Consider the following 23,105-nt stretch of genomic DNA (forward strand, 5'->3'; position numbering starts at 1 on the left):
AGGCAGGCAGGCAGGCAGGCAGGCAGGCAGGCAGGCAGGCAGGCAGGCAGGCAGGCAGGCAGGCAGGCAGGCAGGCAGGCAGGCAGGCAGGCAGGCAGGCAGGCAGGCGTGGCACCGAGAACAACCCAACCCAACGCAGCCAACCGGCCGCTCGTCTCCACCGCTCGACCCTGGAACCACCTTCCACCCACCCCACGCTCACTACAGGTCCTCGCCCCTCTCGTCCATCCTTGGTCCCTCTTTTTCTTCTGCGCTTTCGATCGCCACACTTCAGCAACCGCACCGCACCATCCTGCCCTCGACGACCGACCGGCCACCGTGTTTACGACATCTGCAGCGCCTCGTCCGACGCACGCTCACAGACACAACTGCTAGACGGCCCTGTTCGCCCCCCTGACCAGCTTTCGCACTGCGACGCATCAGCTTCTGCTAGAGCTCTAACTGCTTCGCTCGCCTCGCCGCTTCCCCGATACTCACCCACGCATGTGGCGCACCAAGTCAAACGTCAGCCACGTCTCCAAGGCCAGCAAAAAGGAAATGGCCGCCAACCACGCAGCAACCGCCTCGCTCAGCGGGAGGCCCGGAAACCTCGATCCGGGTCAGCAGCACGTCCTCGCAAAGTTCCTGCAAAACGTGCGTGTCCCAGAGCGCGACGCTGGGGTGCCGACCGCGTCGTTTCTGCCGCGTCCGGCTCGCTGACCGTCCCTGTCTCCCGCTCTTTCTCGCCCATCCTCTTTCGTCGCCGGCCCGCAGATCCAAGAAAAGGGTATCTACAACCCCGAGCGGCATGATGAGGCCTGCCGTGAGTGTCTACTGCTCGTCGAGATGAGCCAGACCTGCCCATCGTGGCGCCTTGTCGGGACCGCCTGAACTGACGCTGCTCCTTGGCCCTGCCGCCCGCGCGCCTCTGCGCCCTTGTGTCCCCCGCAGTCTGCCGGTTCCTGCGGGCACGGAAGTGGGACCTGCCTGCCGCCGAGCTCATGTTTACCGAGGCGGAGAAGTGGAGGACCGAGTTTGGCGTCGAGAAGCTCTACCACGAGTTCGAGTACCCCGAGAAGGAAAAGGTGGACCAGTACTACCCGCAGTACTATCACAAGACCGACAAGGACGGCCGCCCCGTCTACATCGAGATGCTCGGCAAGCTCGACCTCAAGGCGCTGTACCAGGTGTGAGTGTCGCGCGTCGAGCCCGGCGATGTCGACCGCGGTGGCGGAGACTCTATGCGGCTGCTCGATCGGCAGGCTGACCCGCTGCGGCCCTACTTTAACCCCCTCCCGTCCCTCCCGTCCCTCCCCGGCCCGACAGGACGACGGCCGAGCGCCAGATCCAGAAGCTCGTCGTCGAGTATGAAAAGTTCCAGCGCGAGCGACTGCCCGTGTGCAGCGCCGAGCGCGGCGAGCTGGTCGAGACGTCGTGCACCATCATGGACCTCAAGGGCGTCGGCATCTCGCAGTTCTGGAAGGTGTCGACGTACGTCCAGCAGGCGTCCAACATCGGACAGCACTACTACCCGGAGACGATGGGCAAGTTCTACATCATCAACGCGCCCTACATCTTTACCACGGTGTGGTCGGTCATCAAGGGCTGGCTGGACCCGGTGACGGTGGAAAAGATCAAGATCCTGGGCAGCGGGTACAAGGCCGAGCTCTGCCAGCAGATTCCCGAGGACAACCTGCCAGAGGCGCTCGGCGGCAAGTGCAACTGCCCCGGCGGCTGCTCGCTCAGCGACGCCGGCCCCTGGAACACCGAAGAGGGCCGCCAGATTATCGCAAAGGTGCGCGACGAGGAAAAGCAGAAGCGCGCCAAGCACGAAAAGGAGGCAAGCACCGCCGCCCCCGCCGCCCCGGCCCCCGCGCCGGCCTCGAACGGACAGGCCGAGACGATCCCGCCGCCCACATCGTAGAGGTGCCCACCCTCCCAGAGGCGAGGCGAGGCGAGGCGAGGGGGCCCCCCGTCCCCCCGCCCGCATCGCATCGTGGCCGCTCTCTGCGCCTGTCCTATCCCACCCCCCCACCTCTGTAACCCCCTCTCTACACGATCCGACCCACGCGTCCCGGCCCGTTTCCATTCCCCCCCTAGAAAGACTCTTTCCTGTCACCATCACCGTGTCGTGCAGGCAGGTCGTCCCACGTCGTCGTCGTCGTCGTCGTCGTCGTCGTCGTCTTCGTCGTCGTCGTCGTCCATCTGTGTACATACATCAGGCTCTCGTGTCATCCATCGCCGTCCGTCATCCTCTTGCGCGTGTCGGCCCGACTGGACAGGACCTGGCTCCCGCTCGGCACACCCCATGCTGACCGATCTGGCCGATCTGACCCGACCCGACCCGCCGTGCCAGGACGCGTCGTCTTGTTGCTTTTCCCCTCGTCGCATACCCTCGATCCTAGCTCCATCCCCTGCGCTCCCTTCCTCTCCACCACCGCTCATCGACACCCACCACACCCGTACCGCCATCGTCCGTAGCAAAATGCAATCCCCTGCCAGCAACAACAACCGCCAAAAAAGCAACGACCATGGACGGGCTCGAACCGTCGACCTTGACATGAACGAACTTTCAGCGGTTCGAGCCGAAGTCCTAACAGTGTCACGCTCTGACCAACTGAGCTACACAGCCGCTTGATGTCACCCCGCCAAACTTTATGCAATATGAATGCTATACAACGATTTGGGGCTTCCGAAGCCCCCGGCAAACGGTTTAGATGCCCTCGCTGGCCGAGCAAGCGCACGCCCTCAACCTAGCTGGACATCGTCAGCCAGGAGATGACCAGCATTACGTTTGACTCGGCGACGACCGTACTCTGGTAGAGCGTCGCGGGCTGCAAGACGCAACGTTGGAGCTTGGCGAGGGTTCCACATCTGCCTACAAAAAGGCGCTTCGAGAAAAAGACCAAGGAAAAAGCATGACGAAAAGCCGAGATACCCAGCAGCTCACGCCGTGTCAAGACGGCCACGACCGAGGGTGTGGGACGCTACCTCTTGACTCTGATTATGCCCGCTCCGCATGACACACGACGTCCGATGGGCTCCCTGACATGTACATACACCGGTCTTCGTATACGACTTCAGGAACCGAGCTGGCTCATACAGTGAGATAGGAAGAAGGCGGAACCCCGAGCGTCGTATGGCAGCCGGGTGGCCGCTGCATGTCCAGAGCGGGAGCGGGACCCACCCAAAACGAAGCTGAGCCGACGAGAGGCGGGTGCAGAGGAAGGTATGTACAAGCAGGCAGACCGGCAGACGGGCAGGCAAGCAAGGTGCGCGTGGCTGCTGCCGATGTACGAAAACGCAGGCAGGCGGGCGAATGCACGCAGAGTCGCTGCAGACGGGAACGGGCAAAGGTGCGCGCCAGACTACTGGCATCTCTCTCTGCGACTGTTGGGCAGACATATCATACGAGAAGCAAGCAGCAAGCGGCTGCCGACGACGAGGAGCGCCTCTGACGGTCCAGATTCCGGTTCCATACATATGTACGGCGCCCCGTATGCCCGACAGCATGCGGCTATCAGCGTCTCGGGCGCACCGAGTCGTGGGACCGCTTCATCCTGTTTCTCCGCGCGGCTGAAGGTGCTTGCGGTCGAGGCCTTTGCAGACTCAGACGGTCATCCGTACCGTTACCGCATCTTGGGTAACCCCATCTCTGCTCGCGGAGCAGTCCAGGGCAAGAGATCGTTGCGCGGAGTGGATGCGCGCTGTGCTGCTGCTGGATGCCACGCCGCAGGCCCGAGACAGCACCTGGCTCCTTTTGGTGGTAGCGGCCGTGCGGGCCAGAACGCGCATCCGGTGGGTGTCAAAGCGAGACCAACACCTGGACCAACACACTGGACCGTCGGATCCAGCAAGGGCGCGCGGAGCCGGCGCGTTGGCACAGCAAGCAGCGCACTGCACCTTGCTCGACCGGCATGGGTACAACGAGCATCCGGCTGGGCTCCTCATCGGTCGACATGTTGGCGCCTTGACCGACGAGGCCAAGGCTAGATGGCTGACCTCCGCTGTTCCCGACATGGCCCGAGATGGGCCCAGGCATCCCCGCACCTCCAACCTCCGTTGGCAGCAGCAGTCCGACGCTCAGCCTGCCGGTTACTTCTCGTGCGTTTTGCCGCTCGCTCGCTCGTCGACCTGGCTCCTTGCCGTAAGTGCGTGCGCTCTGCAAGCAAGATCGAGCTTGCTCGCCGGGGTTAGGCAGAGCTCAGCAGCAGCTAGGCCTTCCTCTGCTGCTCGCTCGTGCATCCCCGTGCTCGTACCCGTACGGTTGCGCCGGCGTGTCCTTGGACCTGGCTGTGATGAAGCCTTTCGGCGGGCTTGGCGACGACTCCTTTTGGTCTGCTCTCATCCGCGCGCGGCCGTGCGCGGCATGCGGTGCCTTCGGGGCCCGCTATCAACCGGCCGTTCCGTCGGCATCCTGGGAAGGGCGAGAGGGCGGTCCACGGTCAAACAGCGTCGACGCGATCATCGCCGTAGCCCAAGGCAGAGGAGGGTGAGCAACAAATACACGGCCGTCGACTGGCTACGAGGTGGTGGTCAGAAGGCAGGGGGCGGGTGAGCCGGCAGCGTGCTCGCGGGCCAAGCCAGGTCCAGGCCAGGCGGATGATCGCGAGGGCAAAAAGGGATCTGCAGTCCATCATGAATCGATTCGAGCCGGGTGTGATCTTCTGACAGCAGCAGCCGAAAGCCAGCTGCGCTAGCGGACTGCGGCCTGCCCTCGCCTCACTACCGCCTGCCAGACCGGCCACACTTACCGGCCTCTGCCTGCCACGATGAGATCACGCCTGCCGGCACTCAGCCGGCCCGCTAGCCAACAGACCTGTCTCACTTCTCTGAGATCACACTCCCCCGGCGTCCGGCCAACGTACCTACGTCCGCCTGCCCGACTGCCTGCCTGACTGCCCGCCCCCCTCGCTCCGAAAACCTCGACGGCTCGACCCGACTGTATGGCCCTTATGGGCTGCGCAGGGCCAGCCTCCCTGAGACGCAGACGCTGTGAGCGATGCTCCGGCCAAGCCTACTAGAGTAGTACAGGTAGCCTGCTCTGCACACGGACGACGACGACGACGTTCGACTGCGCTGTCCTCGGATCGATGGGAAACAAACTCGCCTCTGCGGGCCATGACTTCTTGACACCTCGGCTCCACGGGGCTGGCCGGCCTCGACGTCGCCGCGCCAGCTGCCGTAGCCTGCGAGCGAGTTGGCGGCGTCAGGCATCTTCCATCACGTCCCCGGCCCTCTTCCCGTCCAGCTCCCATACGCCCGAGACGCAGAGGCTATGCAGCAGTGCGCACGGTGATAATCTATATGTGCTCAGCCCGACGCCGACAACAGCGGCGAGCGGGACTTCCGAGCCACGCTCGCTCGCCTTCGGGAAACCCAACGCGCAGCAGCGAACACGGCAGCATCACACCGCACCGCACCGCATCGCATCACGCCGCATCGCGACCGCATCACACCGCAGCTGTGTTGTCGTAGCGACACGAGCGCGCTCCGTCGGCCACTCGGGCCTCGAGCCGCTTCATATCATACGTGCCGATATACATATGTGCTGCACGTTCCAGCTGTAGCTGTAGCGCAGACAGCCAGTACTCCTGTGTTCCGTACTAAGTACAGCACAGCACTCGGCCGCCTGCGGTCCAAGAGCTCCTTACTGTGCGCGATGCTTTGAATGGACCCTTTGTCCACTTGATTGCCGAAAGTGCAGCGAAGCGGATGCCCGGCGCTGCGGGCCCAGGTCGATGCGCTGCTATGCAGACTCTCGCCACAGGGCAAGAATGGGAAAGCCCAGGTCAATCATCACACAAAGAGTCACATACCGGTACAGCTGCGGGCCGCACGGCCCCGCCGACCACTGTTCACGGCAGGGTCCAGCATCGAAAGCAACAGCGTGCAGCGTTACATACGGAGCGAGGGCGATGTACATACAAGCAAGCAAGGCGGGAAGCCTCGAAACGCGCCTTCGGCAGCCGAGACGAGAAGAAGCTGCTAGGGCGGCCTGCCTCTGCTTCGATGGAAGGGGCTCGCTCGTCGAGGCAGGCAGGCGTACGCATGCCCCAGCTTTTGCGCCGGACCAAAAGCCGTACGTCGGCGTGACCGCCCTCCGCTGTCCGTCACGTTCTTGTTATGGGGGAGATTGACTGACTGAGCGGGTGAGGGCGAAAGGTGGCGTCGAGTGGATGCGCCTTCAGCTTGACAGCGGCGGCGTCGGAAGCATGTGGGCCGGCAAGACATCCAGGGTGACGGGCGCTGGGCGCTGGGATGTTTGCCTCGCCCGGCCCATGAACACCTCGTCGGCCGTACCTTGGGTTCAATCCCCACCGCCTCGGCCGCCCTTTTGATGCGACGTCCTGTCACGGCGCCGCCGCAAACGCGTTGGACCCTGTCCGACTACGGCAGGCTAGGTACGTACCCAGCGAGACAACGCCGAGAGCGGGAGGCGAGGAAGAGGCAAGCCAGGCCTGCAATCGATGCAGCCAGAGAGTGCGTGCCTGTCGAGCTTCGTGTGTTTGCTGGCCTTGCTCTTCCTCCCTGCTGCCGCTGGTCAGCCTCCGTGTAGGCGATAGAGGTGGTGTGGGGATCACTTCCCAGCCCAGTGGATCGGCCCGTCATACGTCTCTCTCTCGGGGCGAGACGTTCGAGCCCTGCAGCGCTAGCCTGCCTGCTGTCGGTCAGCTGCGGTGCACGGAGACAGGCAAGCTAGAGTAGGTTGTACATACAGCGGCAGACCAGGCAACAGCCTAGCTCGCTCTGGCAGAAAGACACACAAGCCGAGGCTGGCCTGCTGGCCCGCGCGGGGACGGCGGTCAATTGCAGCCTCGTGGCCCGTCCGGACGCTCGCACTAGACCGCTTAGCGTCGTGCTACCTGTCGCTTGCGCTGCTATGGAGCGACGCTTGGGGGCGCGGGCTGTGCTCACAGAGGCTGGGCCGAGCAAGCATGCGCGCAAGCAGAGACAGGGTAGAGAAAAAGAGCCAAGCAAGCAAGCAGCGCGCAGGCAAGCAAGCCAGGACCCTTTTTGCGAGCCGCTGCGAATCTCGAAACGTGAATCGCTGACAACCGCCCATGCGCTCGCTCGCTCGTGGAGGGGCGCCGCTCGTCGAGCCGAAGGGCCTCATGTAGGCATGGCGCGATCTCCGCCTGTGCCTCGATGCCCGACCAGGTCCACACGAGCGGGCAACGCGCGAGCGCTCGCATGCTAGCGGCACATACGCTAGTACAGCGGCAGCGGACCCTAGCCTCTCCGTTCTCTTAGCATGCTTGCCGGCACCGCTCTGGCAGCAGCTTCCTACGGGCGAAGAGACGGGATGGCGCTCGGCTGTCCTCGCACTTTTCGAGACAGAGGTGCTTTGCTCTACCTTGCGGGCTCGGGATCGACAAACGAGGCCCGGAAAGGCGTTTCTGATTGCCATCGCTTGACGGCCCGGCTTCGCCCAGGAAGCGCCCTGCTCGCAAGCGATGCAATATCGCCGCGCAACGAGGACGGCATGATCGACGGAAGGTATGTTGGTGTGTGTGTGTGTGTCTGATGGGTAAGATCCGGAACCCAACGATGACGAGGCAGCTCGTTTCCTGATCTGGTGGAGGCAGGGCTCAAGGCAAGGAGCGATCCTGGTAGCGATGATGATCGAGGCGAGACGATGCGAAACGAGCGGTACGCACGCACGCACGCACGCACGCACGTACGCACGCACGCACACCTCGAGAGCGCAGATAGAATAGGCAGGCGGTGGTGGTTTCGAAAGACGCGTCCATGATGCTGCGGCGCAGCAGTGTTGGTCTCGCTTGCACGGGCGGCACAGGCAGGAGGGAGCCCAGCGTCCTGCCCGAGCACCACACATCACTCTTGCTCTGTACCGCCCGTGCACCGTGGATGGCATGTAAGAAAGCACTTACGGTGACAGACGAGGGCGCGGCCAAACAATCCGTTATTGCCTTTGATGCCTTCTTGCCTTGCTCTGTCAGAGCGCACAGGCTGGCAGGATGTGTAGGCTGGGCGCCGAGGCGCTGGTGAAATGGGCGATGATGTATGTCTGTGTGCGTGTGTGCATGTACCTAGGTCCTCGGCGCCGGGTCTGTTTGTTGGTTTTCATGCTGCTTGCCGCGGCGGTTTATGGGAGAGCACGGGCAAAAGAGCCTGCTGCTTGCTTGCTTGGCTCTGGTCTGCCTGCCGTCGCCGCTGCTTGGGCGGCCGAGTGTGGTTCCTTGGTGTGTGAACTCCTTGCTTGCTTTGTCCGCCCTGACGAGGGTCGTCGGGCGGCGGCGGCAACAAAGACATCGACCGCCCCAACTTGGCCCTCATGACAAGCTAGCAGCCAAGAAGCCGCCGCGCTCCGACCTGAGACTCATTACTGCTTGGCCTGGCAGGCCTGCCTGCCGTACGTACGCCTGTGTACCAGACGTACGTACAGCTGCACGACACACCCTTGGCCACCCGGGACCGCGCGTGTCGGACACTCACACGACCGAACGGGTAGGCACCAAGGGATCGCCACAGCCCCTGCCCGACGTGGGCTACGATGGCGTAGCGGACGGCTGGGCGGTAGGTACGTTGCCCTCCCGCCTTCGCCTCCGCACGCAACTCGGCCCAAGCCCGACGATTGCGGAGCGCGCCAAGTCGGTTCCCAGGCAATCTATCTGTGTCGGGTTCCACGGCCAAGGCGCCATGGACGGCAGAACTTGGGAGCAACCTAGCGCTTGGTCATTTCGGGACCCTTTGTCCGCCGACTCACTCTCGCCACACGAGCCAAGGGTGGTACCTAACTTAGGCAGAGGCTAGGTTCCCAGCTGGAGCCCGCCGGGCGGGCGAGCGGGTCTGTCCGCTCTCTCTTCCCAGCGGAAGGATATACCGGTACGGCACCTGTGCTGCTCGATCATCGCACGGCACGCAAAGCAAGGGGGCAACGCAGCAGCGGCGGACGGTCATCAGGAGCGAGCGGGCGGACGGGCAGGCGGAAGGCGAAACATGTGGCAAAGCCGGACGCCGAACGGGCGAGGACCGCGGGGGGAATCCGCAACAAGACGCAGCCAGAAGCAAGGCAGTCGGCCCTGGCTTGCTACAGTACCGAGAGAGGGCTGGCTGGTTGGTGACTTTCGGGCCAGAGAATCGAGGCGGTGCGGTAGGGTGTGCGTCGGCTGCCGCCCTTCCTGTCCCCACGATCAGAGTGCTCTCTTAGACGGGCCCTTCTTTGAGCTACCGTACCCGGACGTCGACCATCGCCGTGTGCAGACAGCATCCTGGTTCCATAGGCCACCTGCCACTCTTACACACCTGACTGACACTACTCTAAGACTGCCTCCGGCCCAACACTCTAGCTGTTCGCTCTCTGCCCCGCTTCTGAGCGCCTCTACGAGCAATCCTCAGCCGTTGCGCCGGAAGTACATAAAGGCCTAGACTGCTTTGGACCAGGACAGCGGCTCGAGCTACCCTACAGAGCGTCCTTCGTCCCCGCTCCCTTTGCCCCCTCGCCGTCCTCGCCGACTACTAGCTGCGACTTGCTCGCCCGTCTGCGCTCCGGCCTGCAGCGCCTTCGCTCCGTCACGACCCGCCGAGTGCAACGAAGTCCAGCCTGGCCTCGCCCGTCTCGCCACCCGCCAACCGCCAACCGCCGCCGCCGTCGCACGGCGCTCATTCGACCGGATCCGCTCGACCCCCGACCCAGCTCGAGACGCCGCCTGCCTACCTGCTGCCGCACGGCTCGGCTGCTCCTAGGCTCTTGCTTTTGTTCCCTTGCGTCCGCTTGCTTCCTGCCCTGCCTGCTTTCTTCTTGCCTGCCTTCCGGCGCAACGGACAGCACGCACACACGCACGCACGCACGCTTGCAAGGCCCTTTGCATGAAAGTGTCACATTCGGGCTTGACCTCACCTCTATCTCTCCATCTTCGATTCGACTCGACTCGATCCCGGCCTTGTCGCCACTCTGGCCAGTCCAGGCCCGCCCCGCCTCATCCGCCTGCCTGTCCAACTCGCTCGGCCGGTCTCGCCGCTCGACTCGGTCAGAGGACGGTCTAGCCCACCCCTTCCAAGCCTCTTCTACATACATATACTCAACCACCCATACCTACCTTGTGCTTGGTTGCTCTTTCACGCCATCCCATCGTTCTCCTCTGCATGCACCCTGTCGCCGCCGCCGCCAACCGCCGCCGAAGCCGCCGACGCTCTCCTCTCTGACATCACTTCCGTCACAACCAAGAATAATTAATCACGCCGCGGCCGTGCGCCCGCCTGGCAGACCACCTGCGCCCCCTCGCTACATCACAGCGCCGGCTGCACCTCTGCCCGACGACGACCGCGCTTCCTCCGCTACAGCACCACTACTGCCCACTGCTTTTGTACAACAGCCGCACAGCACGCGGCTGCCGCTTGCACCTCGATCTATTGCTCGCCGTCGTGCAGAACACCCACCTGCATTCGGCATTCAGCCAGCTACGCTCTAATCTAGGACGGGATCTCATCAGGAAGAAGCGAAGAAGCTAAGAAGAAAGCAAGGGAAGGGATAAAATTACAGGTGCATCGCCCTACCCACCGCACTGGCCATCCCTGCCGACAGAGGAGGGTGAAAGGGGAGACCAACACATCCACCTTCCAGCAGGCCAGAGCAACAACGAGAAAAACACCGCGAGGCAGGGCCACCGAGCATCTTGCTTCCTGCTCCTCATCCTCGTCCTCCCACCGATCCACGTACAACGTAACGCTGCCTTGACCAGCCCCGCGGGCCGCCAGTCACACGAGCTTACACTCGGTCACCTGCATCGCCCCGCCACGGCCTTCATCTTCCTAGCTTGCCCGCACCTGTTCATTTGGCGCTCCTCCACGCAGCCCCAGCCTACCACTACCACTACCCCTACTACTGCCTTCCCGACTTCGTCCAGCGCCTCGGGCGTCCGGCGTGCGCAGGCAACCTCGGGCCCAAAGCCGCGCCTTGCTGGTTCAATCCGAGCTTCGCTGCCCCTGGCTGCCCGATCTCGGCGGCTTCCGCTCCGCTCCGCCCCGTTGCGCTCCGCCCCGACACCGTCTCAGCACCTTCACATCGGACCGCTCCGGACGCAGCCTGCCTACAGCTCCAGCACGCACAGCGGCCTGGCACCGGCCTTTCTAACGAAGTCACGACCGCAACCACGACGACCCGCGCCACTCCTTGCAAAAAAGGGTGACCTAGACGAAACAGCCCACACGCTCGCGCCTGTGCCGATCTCCGTGGACCAGCATCGAGCCTAATCGACCCGTCCACTCGTCAGCCGTCACACTCGCAAGCATCACCTTGGGCCCCCCAACCTTACCGGGCCTTCAACCTTGCTTTTCCCCTCTCCTTCTCGACGAGCAGACGAGCGCGAGCGCAGCCGAGATCGGCCCTTATAAGTCTCGTACCAGGCCAGGCGACGTTACGCCGTCTCCTTCTTCCCTCGCAAGTCCCTTTGTGCCATCATCTTCCTCAAGTCCACCTCGTTCCTGGAAACCCGGAGGCCTTCTCGGGCCCTGAACCCTGCCTCGCATCAGCCCCAACGACGACCGAGCCGGCATGAGCAGGCGTCAAGGTCCGACTTCACTCGCGGTGCAGCCAGGGTCGGCGGCAGCCAGCGGCCCCGCACAAGACGTCGTCCTGCGCCACCTGGCCCACACGAGGGCAGCACACGGCGGCAGCGGTTCCAACACCGAGATGAGGGCCATCCTGCGTAAGGAGCGCGAGGTCGAACGGGCACGCGCTTCCTCCTCGCTCTCGAATCGAGAGAACGAGCCACCGGCGAGGCGCATGGCCAGCACCGCCTCGAGCATGATCACCAGCCTGTCGGACCGCAAGCTCACCCAGAACAGCAGCAGCAGCAGCAGCCTGGGCGCCGGATCGGCGCACGGCACCGACGACGGCCAGGAACCCCTGGCGCCGGCGCCGGCGAGTGGCGCTCCCTCGTCGCGATGGCCAGCTCACTCCCGGCGGCCGTCGAGCGCCAAGGGTTCGGCGCCGATCAGCGCGGGCCTTGCCAAGAACGTCGACCTCACACAGCAGCGTCAGGTCCCCACTTCGGATCGGGAGGGCAGCGTGTCGAGCGCCAGCTCGCGAATCCCTGCTCCGCCCGACTCTTTTGACCATAGCGTGAGTGCCGGCTTCCGACCTCTGCGACGCCCTCTCCCGCAAGGCACACGTCGACGACCGGCGCTGATACGAGTCCACCCTCACCCTGCTCCGGTGTCGATGTCAGTTTGGCGTCGATGCGCTGCAGGCCGCCTTTTCGGCAAAGTACTACGAGCTGGCGAACAAGTGCAAGAACTGGGAGCGCTACGCCGCCAAGCTGCGAGCGCAGAGCGAGGCGGTCGAGATCGAGAACCGCGTGCTGCGCGAGCAGATTGCCCAGCTCGAAGCCGACAACGCCGCCCTTCGCCACGAGCAGCTCCAGCGCGACCAGGCCCTCTACCGCCGTGACGTCGAGAGCCGTCTATCGACCCTCGAGGAGCGCCTGCCCGGCCGGATCCATTCCGGGGATGACCTCGACGAGCGCTACCGCTCCGGCGACACCCTCATCGATCTCGACCGTATCTCTGCGCCCTCGGCCCCCTCGTCAGCCAGCAAGAGCTCTGACGGCCGTCATCAGGGCCAGATGACGTACTGCTCGTCCAACCTGCAAGTCGAGGACCGTCCCGAGCTGCGTCCGCCCACGCCTGTCTCGGCGCTGTCGCTGCCCACGATGCTCCCCAGCGTCCCACGCCCCCAGGAGCTCGGTCCGCTATCATCGGGCCCGGGGCGACGTTCGCTCAACCACGCGCACGAAGAATCGCACGAGTGGCCGCCGTACAACAACAAACGCGACAGCGCTAGCCTGGCCGAGATCATCAACCAGGATGCCGCGCATCGTGAATTCGGCGCCCTGTACGGCGAGGGACGCTCGTCCCGCCTCGGTTCGCGCCGCGCAGAGTCCGACGTATCGGTCGCCGGTTCGCGTCTGCCAACTTCGGCCACCTTCCCGCCGGGACCTAACAGTGCATCGAACGATGCATCCGCGCTGACGAGCCAGGCCCTCGCCGCGATGAATCGTCAGCACGCTGCAATGGTCGGCGGCCAGCAAGCGCCATCGGCAAACAGGCTCGGGCAAGGCAACCTGCGTCCGACGCAGGGCAAGCGCAGGAGCACCATCTCGGTCGATCGCACCCTCGACCCTGGCCTTCAGCAGCTTGCCGGCATCCCGCCGTACTCGTCCGCGGCCGCGCCGGGTGCTGCCAGTGCAGGGGTTGATGCCAGAAGTCGGGGTCCGAGCGTCGTGTCGGAGGCAGCAACTGTGACGGGCGACTACCTTCAAGAGTACGTCGAGCAACGGCGTCAGCAGCGGAAGACGTCGTTCACCGTCCAGCAACAGCAGCAGCACAGCGCGCCTCTCGGGGCGGCGCAGTCGGGATCCCGTCCAGCCTCGAGGCTGAGCAACCATTCGGCGGGAGGCGACCGTACCCGGCGTGCGAGAAGCAGGGCCGGCAGCGTCCACGATGCCATCCCGATGCTCAAGGACGACGTCTTCAGCGACGGTGCCGCCGCCAACACCGCCCCGTCGAGATCGGGAGGCGCCTCGCCGCTGGCCGAGAACGTCAACGTGATCAACGGTGCCAACCTGTACGCCGATAGGGGGCTCGGGGCCAACTCGCCCTCGCCGCAGTCCAAGCAGCGTTCGGCGTTGATGGAGATCCGATGCAGCCAGCCGATGCTATCTTCGGACACGTCGCACAGCTCCCAATCGCTGCACTCGGGCATCGCCGACTACTCCAACTCTTCCACCGAGCTCTCGGACGCCGCCGAGGACCAGCGACGGGCTCATCGCGCGCTCTACGCCAGCCTGCGCGCCGAGCTCGACGCCGAAGACCTCGTCAAGTTTGAAAAGTACGTGCACCGCTACGATGCGCTCGAGATCGGCCTCGACGGGCCGCGCGGCCTGATCAACCGGGTCAAGAAGCTGCTGCTCCTCACTGACCCGGACCTCAAGTCGAAGCCCGAGAAGCTGCGCGTGCGAAAGGAGCTCGCCCGCGAGTTCGAGAAGGTCGTCAAGAACACGGCGTCCTGAGCATCGCCGAGCTCCCGCACCCGGGTCTTTCCGGCTGTCGCCTTTGGCGAGGCGAGGGGAGCCCATTCCGCTGCCTATTGCTCTTGCACTTGCATCGTTCCGTTCCTGCCACCAGCTGGCGCTGGGCCGATGTTGCACCCGCACCGGTCCCGCCGAGACATAGACACCCTGAATTGGACTCAGTCCTACGCACTCACTCCCCGCTCACTCCTCGCCACTAGAAGACCCGTTCCCACCGCATCTGTAGATCTGCCTCTCCTCGTCATGCTTTCTCTGCCGCTGCCTCCTTCCCTTCAACCGTCTCTGTATACTTGTCACCGTCGCCACACTTGATCCTCAGCATTGCCCTCTCTGGGCTCCACCCCACTACCGCTCCCCCATTCACCCTCCCTCACCTGTACCCCTTCCTCTGATCCTTCATCGTTGTCTCTCTCCACACCCTCAGATGTACAGGGCTCGAGGCCACAGCGCCCTGCTGGCCCTTTCCCTGTCCATTCGTTACCCCTCTTTCGAGGCATGTCACCAATGCCGCACACACACACAGACACACACACGCACACGCCCTTCTCCTCGCCCTCTTGTTCCTCCCCTCCCCAATGACACACTGTCTGTCATTTCTCGGCATCCAAACAAAAAGCATCACTGTTTCGCCCCTTTCCTCTCGTCGTGCGTCGTTCGGCTCGTCTCATTGCTCTCACACGCCGGCGGCGAGGCAGGCGGAAAGCATCGACCTCGCATGTCCGCAGCAGCGTCTGACGGGAGATGGGCGATCGCACGCGGCATTTGGAGGGCAAAATGCTGGCATGCTGGGAGAGACGGCAGAGAGAGGCATGGTGATGGAGAGGGATGCACACGTGGATGACTCGGTCGTGGGCTGGATTGGAGAGCGAGACAATCGCACCGCCTTCTAACCGACGGTATCAGGGTGAGGGAGAGGCGGATGCAGAATAGTCCCGGCATGTGCCATGGAGTCTCGAGCAGAGGTTGCAAAACTCCTCCGGACCGATGTTGCAGTGGGGCTCGGCGATGCGCTTCGGGTTCGGCCAGCAGTTGTACAGCGCCATTACGTCGCGGGCGTACTCGGCTCCATCCACGACGGCGCAGAGCTTCTGCTTCTTGTCAGGTCCAGACGGCCTGTTGTAGAAGGTGTAGCCCGCGGCGTGGGCCGTCGAGGCGATGCAGAACATCCCGACGATGGCGGCATGGAGGAGCTTCATTGTGAGGCTTTACGACGGTCGAGGTGTGGGGCGGAGAGCGGAAGGGAGGTCAGTGAGCGTCTTTGAGAGCAGGTACGAGGACGGGAGGCCGAGCGTGCAGCGTACGGATGCGGTCACTGGATGGCAAGACGAGATCGGTGCAGAAGGATGAGGGCGACGAGGACGATGCCTGGCTCTCCGTCGACACCTTTTTATCCTCGAGCCCACCCTCGTTCCCCTTCCGCTCGCTCTCACATGTCCTCCACAATTTCACAGGACACGGGCTCGGGTGTTGGCGGCTCGACCACACAACGGAACCATCGCGGTAGGGGGGCAGCCTCCATCTGCGTATCAGTCGCCGGCAGTTGTCCGCGCCAATTCTGGGCGTCAGCAGCCGGGCAGAAGGGGTGGATGACTGCTCGGTTGCTTTGTAACTGGCGAGCTGAATGCAGAGGCGTTGTTCGGGGATGGGTAGGTTGCACGAATCTCCAAGTCTCCAATCCGTCGGACGACTGCGGAGACACACCAAGGTAGCATGGAGGGGGCAATATGTATGAATTGATGGAGGGGATGCGATAGTCCAGGGGGATTGGCTGCGACCTGTGGACCTCGGCCCAAGTGGCATTTGGTCGGGCGCTGCGTGATGGTGAGATACGGGCGCAAGGCGCGCGAGAGTGACTGGGGAACATCAGATCAGGCGGGGAATGGGGGTTTGCGAAGGGAATAAGGGCGGGCGAAGAACGGACTGCCGGCGTACGGGGGAACGGCGGCAGGGAGGGGAAAGGTGATGGAAGAGAGGAAAAGGTGGTTGACTCGGCGGCGAGATGGGTCGAAGAGCATGCCACGTCGACGAACGGGCGTTCGGAGCGCTAGGCTTGGACGCGAGGCGCTCGACGAAGACTCTCGATTCACCCACTGACGAAATTTCTTAGCCTTAAGAAGGGGGATAGTCCAGGCAATCGCTGTTGAGCTGGCGACAGATGTTGCAGAACCTCCGTTCGTCGAGGGAGCAGTGCGGCGCCTGGATGTGCTTCGGGTTGGGCCAGCAATCAAAGTTGGCGAAGACGCCCCGGCCGCGTTCGCCGCCCTGCAGGACGTTGCAGACCTTCTGCTTCCCGCTAGCGTTGGGTCTGGTGAAGAAGAGGTTGTGCCTCGCCGCATCGGCGGCGTAGGCGAGGCAGAACAGGGCTGCGATGGCGGGGAGGAGGAGTTTCATCGCGAAGCTTGACGAATTTCGGAGCGAGACCGGACCGGAGAGGTGGGTGCGGCGTAAGTCAGCGCGGTCCCGGGAGCGCGTTTGCAAAGTGGCGAAAGAAGAGGCTTACCAGCGGGCCCACTTGGCTAGGCGGCTAGTGGATTGAGATATGGTGGGGCAAGAGCAGGTAGCAGGACGAGAATCGAGCGCCCTTTTATCCCGCCCGTCGTTATGCTGTATGCTCCGCCACTCCCGCACGCTCTGCTTTGCTCGTCGAGCCAGCTTACGAGGGCGCGTTTGTCAGGGGCCTCGCTCAGTTCTGGCCGAGTACGGCAGATCGTGCGTGCCCGACGTCCGTGCTTCGGCCCGAACAATGATGCGCAGTACCGTTGTACGTCCGCATCGAGGCGAGACTCCTTGGATGTGCATTGTCTGGTTCCTGACCTCGGCCTACCCCTGGAACAACGATGCCCCGAAGACCATTGATGAATGGCATGCCATCGGCGAATCAGGACTTGGCCGAGGGCGCCTGATGGACAATGGCAGCCGGCAGTGCATTCTAACGGCAGGCGTTGGCGGCGGTGTGTACGTACTGTACCTTAATGGAGTTGTCGCAGCACGCAGTCTACACAGGAGTGAAATGTAACCTGAGGACAACGTCACGCGGAGCCTCTGGGTTTCACTGCAAAATCACGCAGACCCTCTGCATGACCTCTGCGGGGGCCCTCCGAAAGCTCGCATTGCCAGCTGCTATGGTTGCTGCTGCTGAGGACGTCGAGACCAAGCTGAAGAGGGATGCATGTCGGACAGGTGAGGTGGGTCCGTGAGACTGTAGAGGCACGAGAAGATATGGGAACGGCTGACCGATTCAGGATTTCCCTAGCGCCTCAAGGACCGTAAAGCGACAAGGGGACGGAAGAGGAGAGGCCAGATGACTGAGGTGGGGGGGCTTCATTGCGAGGTCTGGCGGCTTTGACGGCTGGATGCAGGGGTGAACGCGGCGTAAGATATGTAGGGTCCCGTAAGAGGTGTGGCGCTCTTCTGCAAGGCGGCGAACTGAGGGACGTACTGCAAGGCTTATAAGGTGGCGAGTGACGAGTGCGCTGGGTGGGGTCGAGATTGCGAGGCAAAGCATGACGGGATTCGAGCGCCCTTTTGAGCCTAACTTCGCGGATTCGCCGTCACCTCCGCATGCTTCCCTCGAGGAGCGAGCTCAAAGAACGCGGGAGAGTCACTCACGACTCAGGCCGGGCCGGTTGAGGCAAGTTGTGCGCGCCCCACTTCCGTACCTCGGCCCGTACGACATGCAGCAGCATTGTACGTCCGCATCGAGGCTGCCGGTACGCGTACAAAATCGTTAGGTCTTCCCCCAGCAGCAGCCGTGTCACGGCGACCACCCACCTTGTATGCCGTCGTTGGCGCCACAGAAGGGGGCTGTGCGGCCTTCTAGGCCGGGACCGCCCGACCGACAATAGCAAGGAGCCGGGACTTGCGATCCGTTACCGGGCGTCAGCGGCCAAGGTGGGCGCAATGGATTGGTGACCCAGTCGGCATTGCTGCGGCGTAGGATGTTGAGACCAGGCCGAGAGACAAAGAGGATGCAACGCTCAGAGAGGGACAAGGTAGGGAACAAGATTGTACGACCGCGCTTTCGACGCCAGCCTTATCGTCGGCACGCCATATCGCCCTTGTCCGGCTGAGAGCGATGGGGCAGAGGCGGGCCGATGTGGGCGATTCAAGGGGGTCAGGAGGGCGGGAGCTGAGCCATGGAAGCTTGAGCCTCATCTTGGTCTGCGAGCGGCGCCAGTGCTGCTCGGATTTGCCATGGAGAGAACGGCTTAGTAGTGTAGTTGCTCTTTCGCCGCCCACTGCTGCGGCGAGCCGGGCCGATGGAGAGGTGTGCGCTTCCGTTGTAGCCGTGCCGCGTCGATAGCGGCGAAGAGCCGCAAAGAGCAGGCACGGCCCTGGGCCCATGGCGGGATCAAGCCGGGCCTCTTGCCGGCAAAGGCGAGAGGTGTATTCGTGACGATGCGAGGCAGGAATTGACGGGGTCCACTATGGTTGCTTGCCTGGCTCTGTAGCCCGCCGCCGGGCGACGAGGCACGGTGGCTTGGACGACTTGATGATGGTGAAGCGACGGCAAGAGGCGCAAAGAGGGAGCGACGGAGGTGGGGGTGGCGCACGGTCCTCTGGTCGTCGTCAGCAGGCGGACTAATGGGGACCTCGCTGGAGAGATCAAATGGTGGCAGTAAGGCGGTGCAGCGCGGCGCGGCGCGGAGCAAAGAGGGCTGATGGGCCTGCCTGCCTGCCTGCCTGCCTGCCTGCCTGCCTGCTTGCCTGCGCCCGCACCTTCACCTCCAACGCCCACGCCAACGCCGCCTCGACACGATCGTCCCAGCTACAGGCGCCACACCGCTCCCGTGCACCCAACGGTCCCGCGCCATGTCGCCTGCCGTCACTGCTACCAACACGCCGCACCAGCCCTCGAAAGACGAGATCAAGGCCGACGATGCAATGTGAGCCCAGCGTCTCTCCACCCGCCTCGGCCTCCCGAGCCCATTGTCTCCCCTGACCCGCGCACGAGGCTGACACCCGCTCCCTGTCAACCGCGTCTGGCACGCAACCTTGCCCGCAGCCTCGACATCGAGCCGGTGCAGCACCACCGCAGGGCGACGCAGTACACGACCCGGGCCGTCTTCGATATGATCCAGACCGGCGCCATTGCCGACGTTGCGCCCGACCCGCGTCGAGGGCCACGCTGGTCGGCGCGCCAGCAGTCCGGCTTCCTCGACTCGATCCTGCGGCGTTGCTATGTCCCGCCCCTCCTCTTTTCCGTCTTTAGCAACAGCGGCGTCGATACCCTCTACTGCATCGACGGCAAGCAGAGGCTGACGACGCTCCACGACTTCATGGCCAACAAGCTGGCGTTCCAAGGCGCGCACCTCGCCCCCCCCTCACCGACCCGACTCGGCCCGGTTCCGGCCGCAGAGCTTGAGCCTGACGACGGCGTGGTCCTTCCCCCTCCACCCGTCGACGCGACAGAGCCCGAGACGGACCGCAAATTCTGGTTCAAGGAGAGCATCAGGGACGGCAAGACGCCCGCACTCTCGCAGCTGCAGCGCGAACGGTTCGAAGCGTGAGAGTCGACTCTACTCTTGGTCGCCACCTCTCGCCTCTGCCTTGGGTTCTTCGCAGCTGATCGCGCAGGCCATGCATCCCCCTCTCCGCCTCCGCTACGACCGCAAGGGAGCCTCTTATCTGCGTCGAGCAGAGCGGGCTCACGCCAGACGACGAGCAAGACCTCTACTGGCGCGTCCAGCGCGGCCTTGTCCCCAACGCCGCGGAAAAGCTCTCCGAACACCTGGGACCGTGGCCCGACTTTATCCGCCAGCTCGCCGCGCACTACGTCAAGGCGGGTCTTCAGGTCGACGCCAGAGGCCAGCGGCTCATCGACGTCTCGGAGGGCAACGACTTCCTGTTTGCGGCCCAGGTGGCGCTGGTCATCCTCCACGCGCAGGTCCGGGCGTCGTCCGTATCGGTGTCCTCGACCTCTCCTCTGCTGGCTAGCGCGGGCCTCACGCCCACCTCGCTGCGCCTGCTCCAGGACCCCAACTTCCTGCCCGTCGCACCGGCGATTGCGGATTTCTTCAAGGCCAACCTCGGTGTGGCGCCCGGTCCGGGTGTGGGGCCGAAGATCAAGGCCACGTTCGAGACGTACGTCGCGCTGGCCAAGGATCGCGTCTACGGCGGCTGCCTCGCGCCGAGCAGCAACCCGCGAGAGCTCAACAGGCAGCGTCCTCTGGGTGGGTAGAGCAACGTCCATCGAGCCTGAGCCCCGAACCCTCGGGGGAGGGGACGTGTGCGCTGACATGTTCCCCGCCGCTGCTGCTCGACGCGCTCACCCGCCCGCAGCGCCCATCGAGCTGGTCCACGTCGGCCTGCTCATCTCCTACTTTCCCAAGGCCGAGGTATCGCAGCTTTACCAAGCCGTCAAGCAGATGACGGCCCCGAACCGTCCGAGGCCGCCCGCGTCGGACGCGCTCAGGCTCGGCTTCACCTCGACAGCCGCCGCGGATCTGAGAAACTTTGTCACGAACCTCAAGCTACCCAACCCGATCAACCCGCGGACCGAGCCCGATCGACGGCGCCAGCATGACGATTCGGGCTCGAGCAGGGAGAGGAACCCTTACGGCGCGGCGTGGTCCGGTAGCGCGAGCCCGAGCACACGCCAGAGGCCGTACGAGGGCGGCAGCCCCTACTATTGGCGACGAGGCTAGTCCGGTCCGGCCGCGGTTCGCTTGGCTCGCCTCCGCGCCGTCGGCGGACGATGACATCGACTCTGTTCCACGCAGGCAAAAGGATCCATTGCTATCAGACTCGATGTTCCCGCGGCTGCAGCTGTTGCAACCGATACCACTGCTGTTGCATGCAAAGCATCGCGCCCCTGTTTGCAGCTGCCTGCCTGCCTGCCTGCCTGGCGGCCTCAGATGGACTTGAAGGCGGCGAGGGCGGTGGTGACGCGGCCCTGCGCGTCGATAAAGGTGTTGTCCTCGCAGCTCGAGCCGAGGTTGGCGTTGCTCTTCCAGAAGGGCTCCCAGTAGAAGAGTCCGTCGGCGCCGGCCTGTTGGGCCGTTTTTGCGACAGTCTGGATCCACTGGGCCTGACCGGCGGTGGTGAAGGGGATGTTTTTGGTGTCCGAGGGGAAGGGGTACTTTGGGCTGGAGCACTTGGAGGGCCAGTCGGTCTCGACGACCATGACCTCCTTGGCGTACTTTGACTTTAGGGTGCGGATGCCCGATGCGAGGTTGGCCAGGGTGGCGCGCGAGTCGTAAAAGGGGTAGTAGGAGACGCCCTGGATGTCGTAGTCGGTGGCGAGGAGCGAGTTGGCCTTGAGCACCTTTTCGTACCACTTCGTCTGGAGGCTGGCGTCCCAGCCGTTGTCGATGTGGATCATGATCTTGGGGCGGCGCGGCAGCTTGGCGTCCCTGACGCCCGCCGAGGCCGAGTGGAGCAGGCGGGCCGTGTTCCAGGCGACGTCGTTTGTGCTCGGGTCGAGGGCGCCGACGGGGGCCAGGAGGCCGTTGCGGATCTCGTTGCCGATGGATACCATCTCGACGTCGATGCCGGCGCTCTTGAACGCCTGCATGCTCTGCAGCGTGTACTGGTAGAGGGTGTTTGAGAGGTCGTCGATGCCCTGCCCCTTCCACTTGGCGGGTGGCACCTGGTGCGCCGGGTCGGCCCATGTGTCGCTGTAGTGGAAGTCGAGGTAGACCTTGAGGCCGGCCTTTTGGGCTCGGCGGGCGAGGGCGACGTTGTAGTCGAGGCCGTATACGCCGCCCGAGGGGTTGACCCAGATGCGCTGGCGCACCGTGTTGACGCCATTCTGCGCCATGATGGTCTCGAGCGCGGCGGGGCTGCCCGACGAGGTGTACCACTTTGTCCCCTGCGACTCGAGGAGGGACGTCGAGGACCAGTCGACGCCCTTGTAGGTGAGCGCGGCCGCGGCGGCGCTGACAAAGAGGGGCAGGAGGTAGAGGTGGCGCAGCATCGTCGGCGGGTCGGTCAGAGGAGAGGGTGAGACTGGCGGATGGTGAGGGGTCGAGCTGGCATGGCACCTGTTCCAAGAGCGCTTATATGGGCGGCGAAGGCCAGGTCAGGCGAGGCGCGGCGCCGAGGCAAAGTCTCTCGTCGTTACCCCTTTGGCCAGTGGAGCCCGCGGCATCTGCGCGCCGGTGCGCTGGTGCGAGGGGCGGCATGGAAGACGTCGTTCCGAGCGGCAATTAATGGTTGCAGTGCGGACGTGGTGGGACGGCGATCTGTTGAGCCATGGATGCAGCAGGGATGGGGAGGGGCGTGCGTGGTATACGGACGCGGTGTCGCGACCGGCAATCTTGGCGTGGAATCGTTGAAGCGGGTCCTAGCCTAGTGGGACGCACGGGGCGCTTGGTGCGGCGATATGCAGGCCAGGTGGTCGGCTGCTGCGCTTGGTTGGTTGGTTGGTTTCGGCTGGTATCGACGTCGAGGGCATGAGGCTGCAGCTCGCTTGCTTGGCTCAGTGTAGTCGATGGTGCGGCAATCTGTCTATGGCGGCGAGTCGGAGGTAGGCCTAGGGCTGCAACGGCGTGGCTCGGCAAGAGAGTGACAGGACCGAGGTTGTCATGGCCGTGGCGAGGATGATGAGCTGGAGCAAGCAGCGGTCCGGTAAGTGGTCGGTGGGCCATCTTGGGGCGGTGGTGGTGTCGGTGGTGGTGGTGGTGGTGTCGGTGGCAGGCCAGGCAATCTTGAATGCTATCCGGACTGCGCACTGAGCGGGGGCCCAGGCACGTCAGGAGGATGCGGTCCGACGTACGGCTCCGCTGCTGACCGTTGCAGCGGGGGCAGTGCAGTCAGATGCGAATCAGAAGCAGATGCGGGCAGCCCACCAGCTAGCCAAAGCAAAGTTGGCGGGCCACGCGGCAAATGATGGATTTATTCGATTATTATGCCCACCCCTTCAACACGGGCCAGGCTGACAACCACCACCATCCACCTTCCATCTTCCATCTTCCATCTTCCACCTTCCACCTTCCACCTTCCACCATCCACCCCTCGCAGGTGCCTTGCTCGCTCGCTTGGCCCCCCCGGCCCTCGCCCCTCATGCCGACTGCGACTGCAAACCCCTCGGGCTAGGGCTAGGTAGACCACAGCTCCCCCGCTTCC

General features: G+C 64.0%; 5 protein-coding genes across 5 annotated transcripts; 3 read left to right on the plus strand and 2 right to left on the minus strand.

The window, feature by feature from the left end:
- Positions 1-483: 483 nt before the first annotated feature.
- Positions 484-1,903, plus strand: PFL1_04238 (uncharacterized protein; the record flags this gene model as incomplete). The annotated part of the gene is made up of 4 exons (XM_007881761.1): positions 484-633; positions 754-802; positions 931-1,168; positions 1,306-1,903. The coding sequence occupies 4 exons, from the start codon at positions 484-486 to the stop codon at positions 1,901-1,903; spliced, it is 1,035 nt and encodes a 344-aa protein (XP_007879952.1).
- A 9,594-nt stretch (positions 1,904-11,497) lies between these two features.
- PFL1_04239 (uncharacterized protein) lies at positions 11,498-14,015 on the plus strand (the record flags this gene model as incomplete). Its single annotated transcript, XM_007881762.1, has 2 exons — positions 11,498-12,067; positions 12,174-14,015. The coding sequence occupies 2 exons, from the start codon at positions 11,498-11,500 to the stop codon at positions 14,013-14,015; spliced, it is 2,412 nt and encodes an 803-aa protein (XP_007879953.1).
- Positions 14,016-15,904: 1,889 nt separating this feature from the next.
- On the minus strand, positions 15,905-16,372 carry PFL1_04240 (uncharacterized protein; the record flags this gene model as incomplete). Its single annotated transcript, XM_007881763.1, has 1 exon — positions 15,905-16,372. The coding sequence occupies one exon, from the start codon at positions 16,370-16,372 to the stop codon at positions 15,905-15,907; it is 468 nt and encodes a 155-aa protein (XP_007879954.1).
- A 2,476-nt stretch (positions 16,373-18,848) lies between these two features.
- On the plus strand, positions 18,849-20,683 carry PFL1_04241 (uncharacterized protein; the record flags this gene model as incomplete). Its single annotated transcript, XM_007881764.1, has 4 exons — positions 18,849-18,922; positions 19,042-19,542; positions 19,653-20,209; positions 20,319-20,683. 4 exons carry the CDS (start codon positions 18,849-18,851, stop codon positions 20,681-20,683), a joined length of 1,497 nt encoding a protein of 498 aa, XP_007879955.1.
- A 206-nt stretch (positions 20,684-20,889) lies between these two features.
- On the minus strand, positions 20,890-21,954 carry PFL1_04242 (uncharacterized protein; the record flags this gene model as incomplete). The annotated part of the gene is made up of 1 exon (XM_007881765.1): positions 20,890-21,954. The coding sequence occupies one exon, from the start codon at positions 21,952-21,954 to the stop codon at positions 20,890-20,892; it is 1,065 nt and encodes a 354-aa protein (XP_007879956.1).
- Between the last annotated feature and the right edge of the window lie 1,151 nt (positions 21,955-23,105).

The sequence above is a fragment of the Pseudozyma flocculosa genome (assembly GCF_000417875.1).
Source record: "Pseudozyma flocculosa PF-1 unplaced genomic scaffold scaffold00013, whole genome shotgun sequence".
Lineage (NCBI taxonomy): Eukaryota > Fungi > Basidiomycota > Ustilaginomycetes > Ustilaginales > Ustilaginaceae > Pseudozyma > Pseudozyma flocculosa.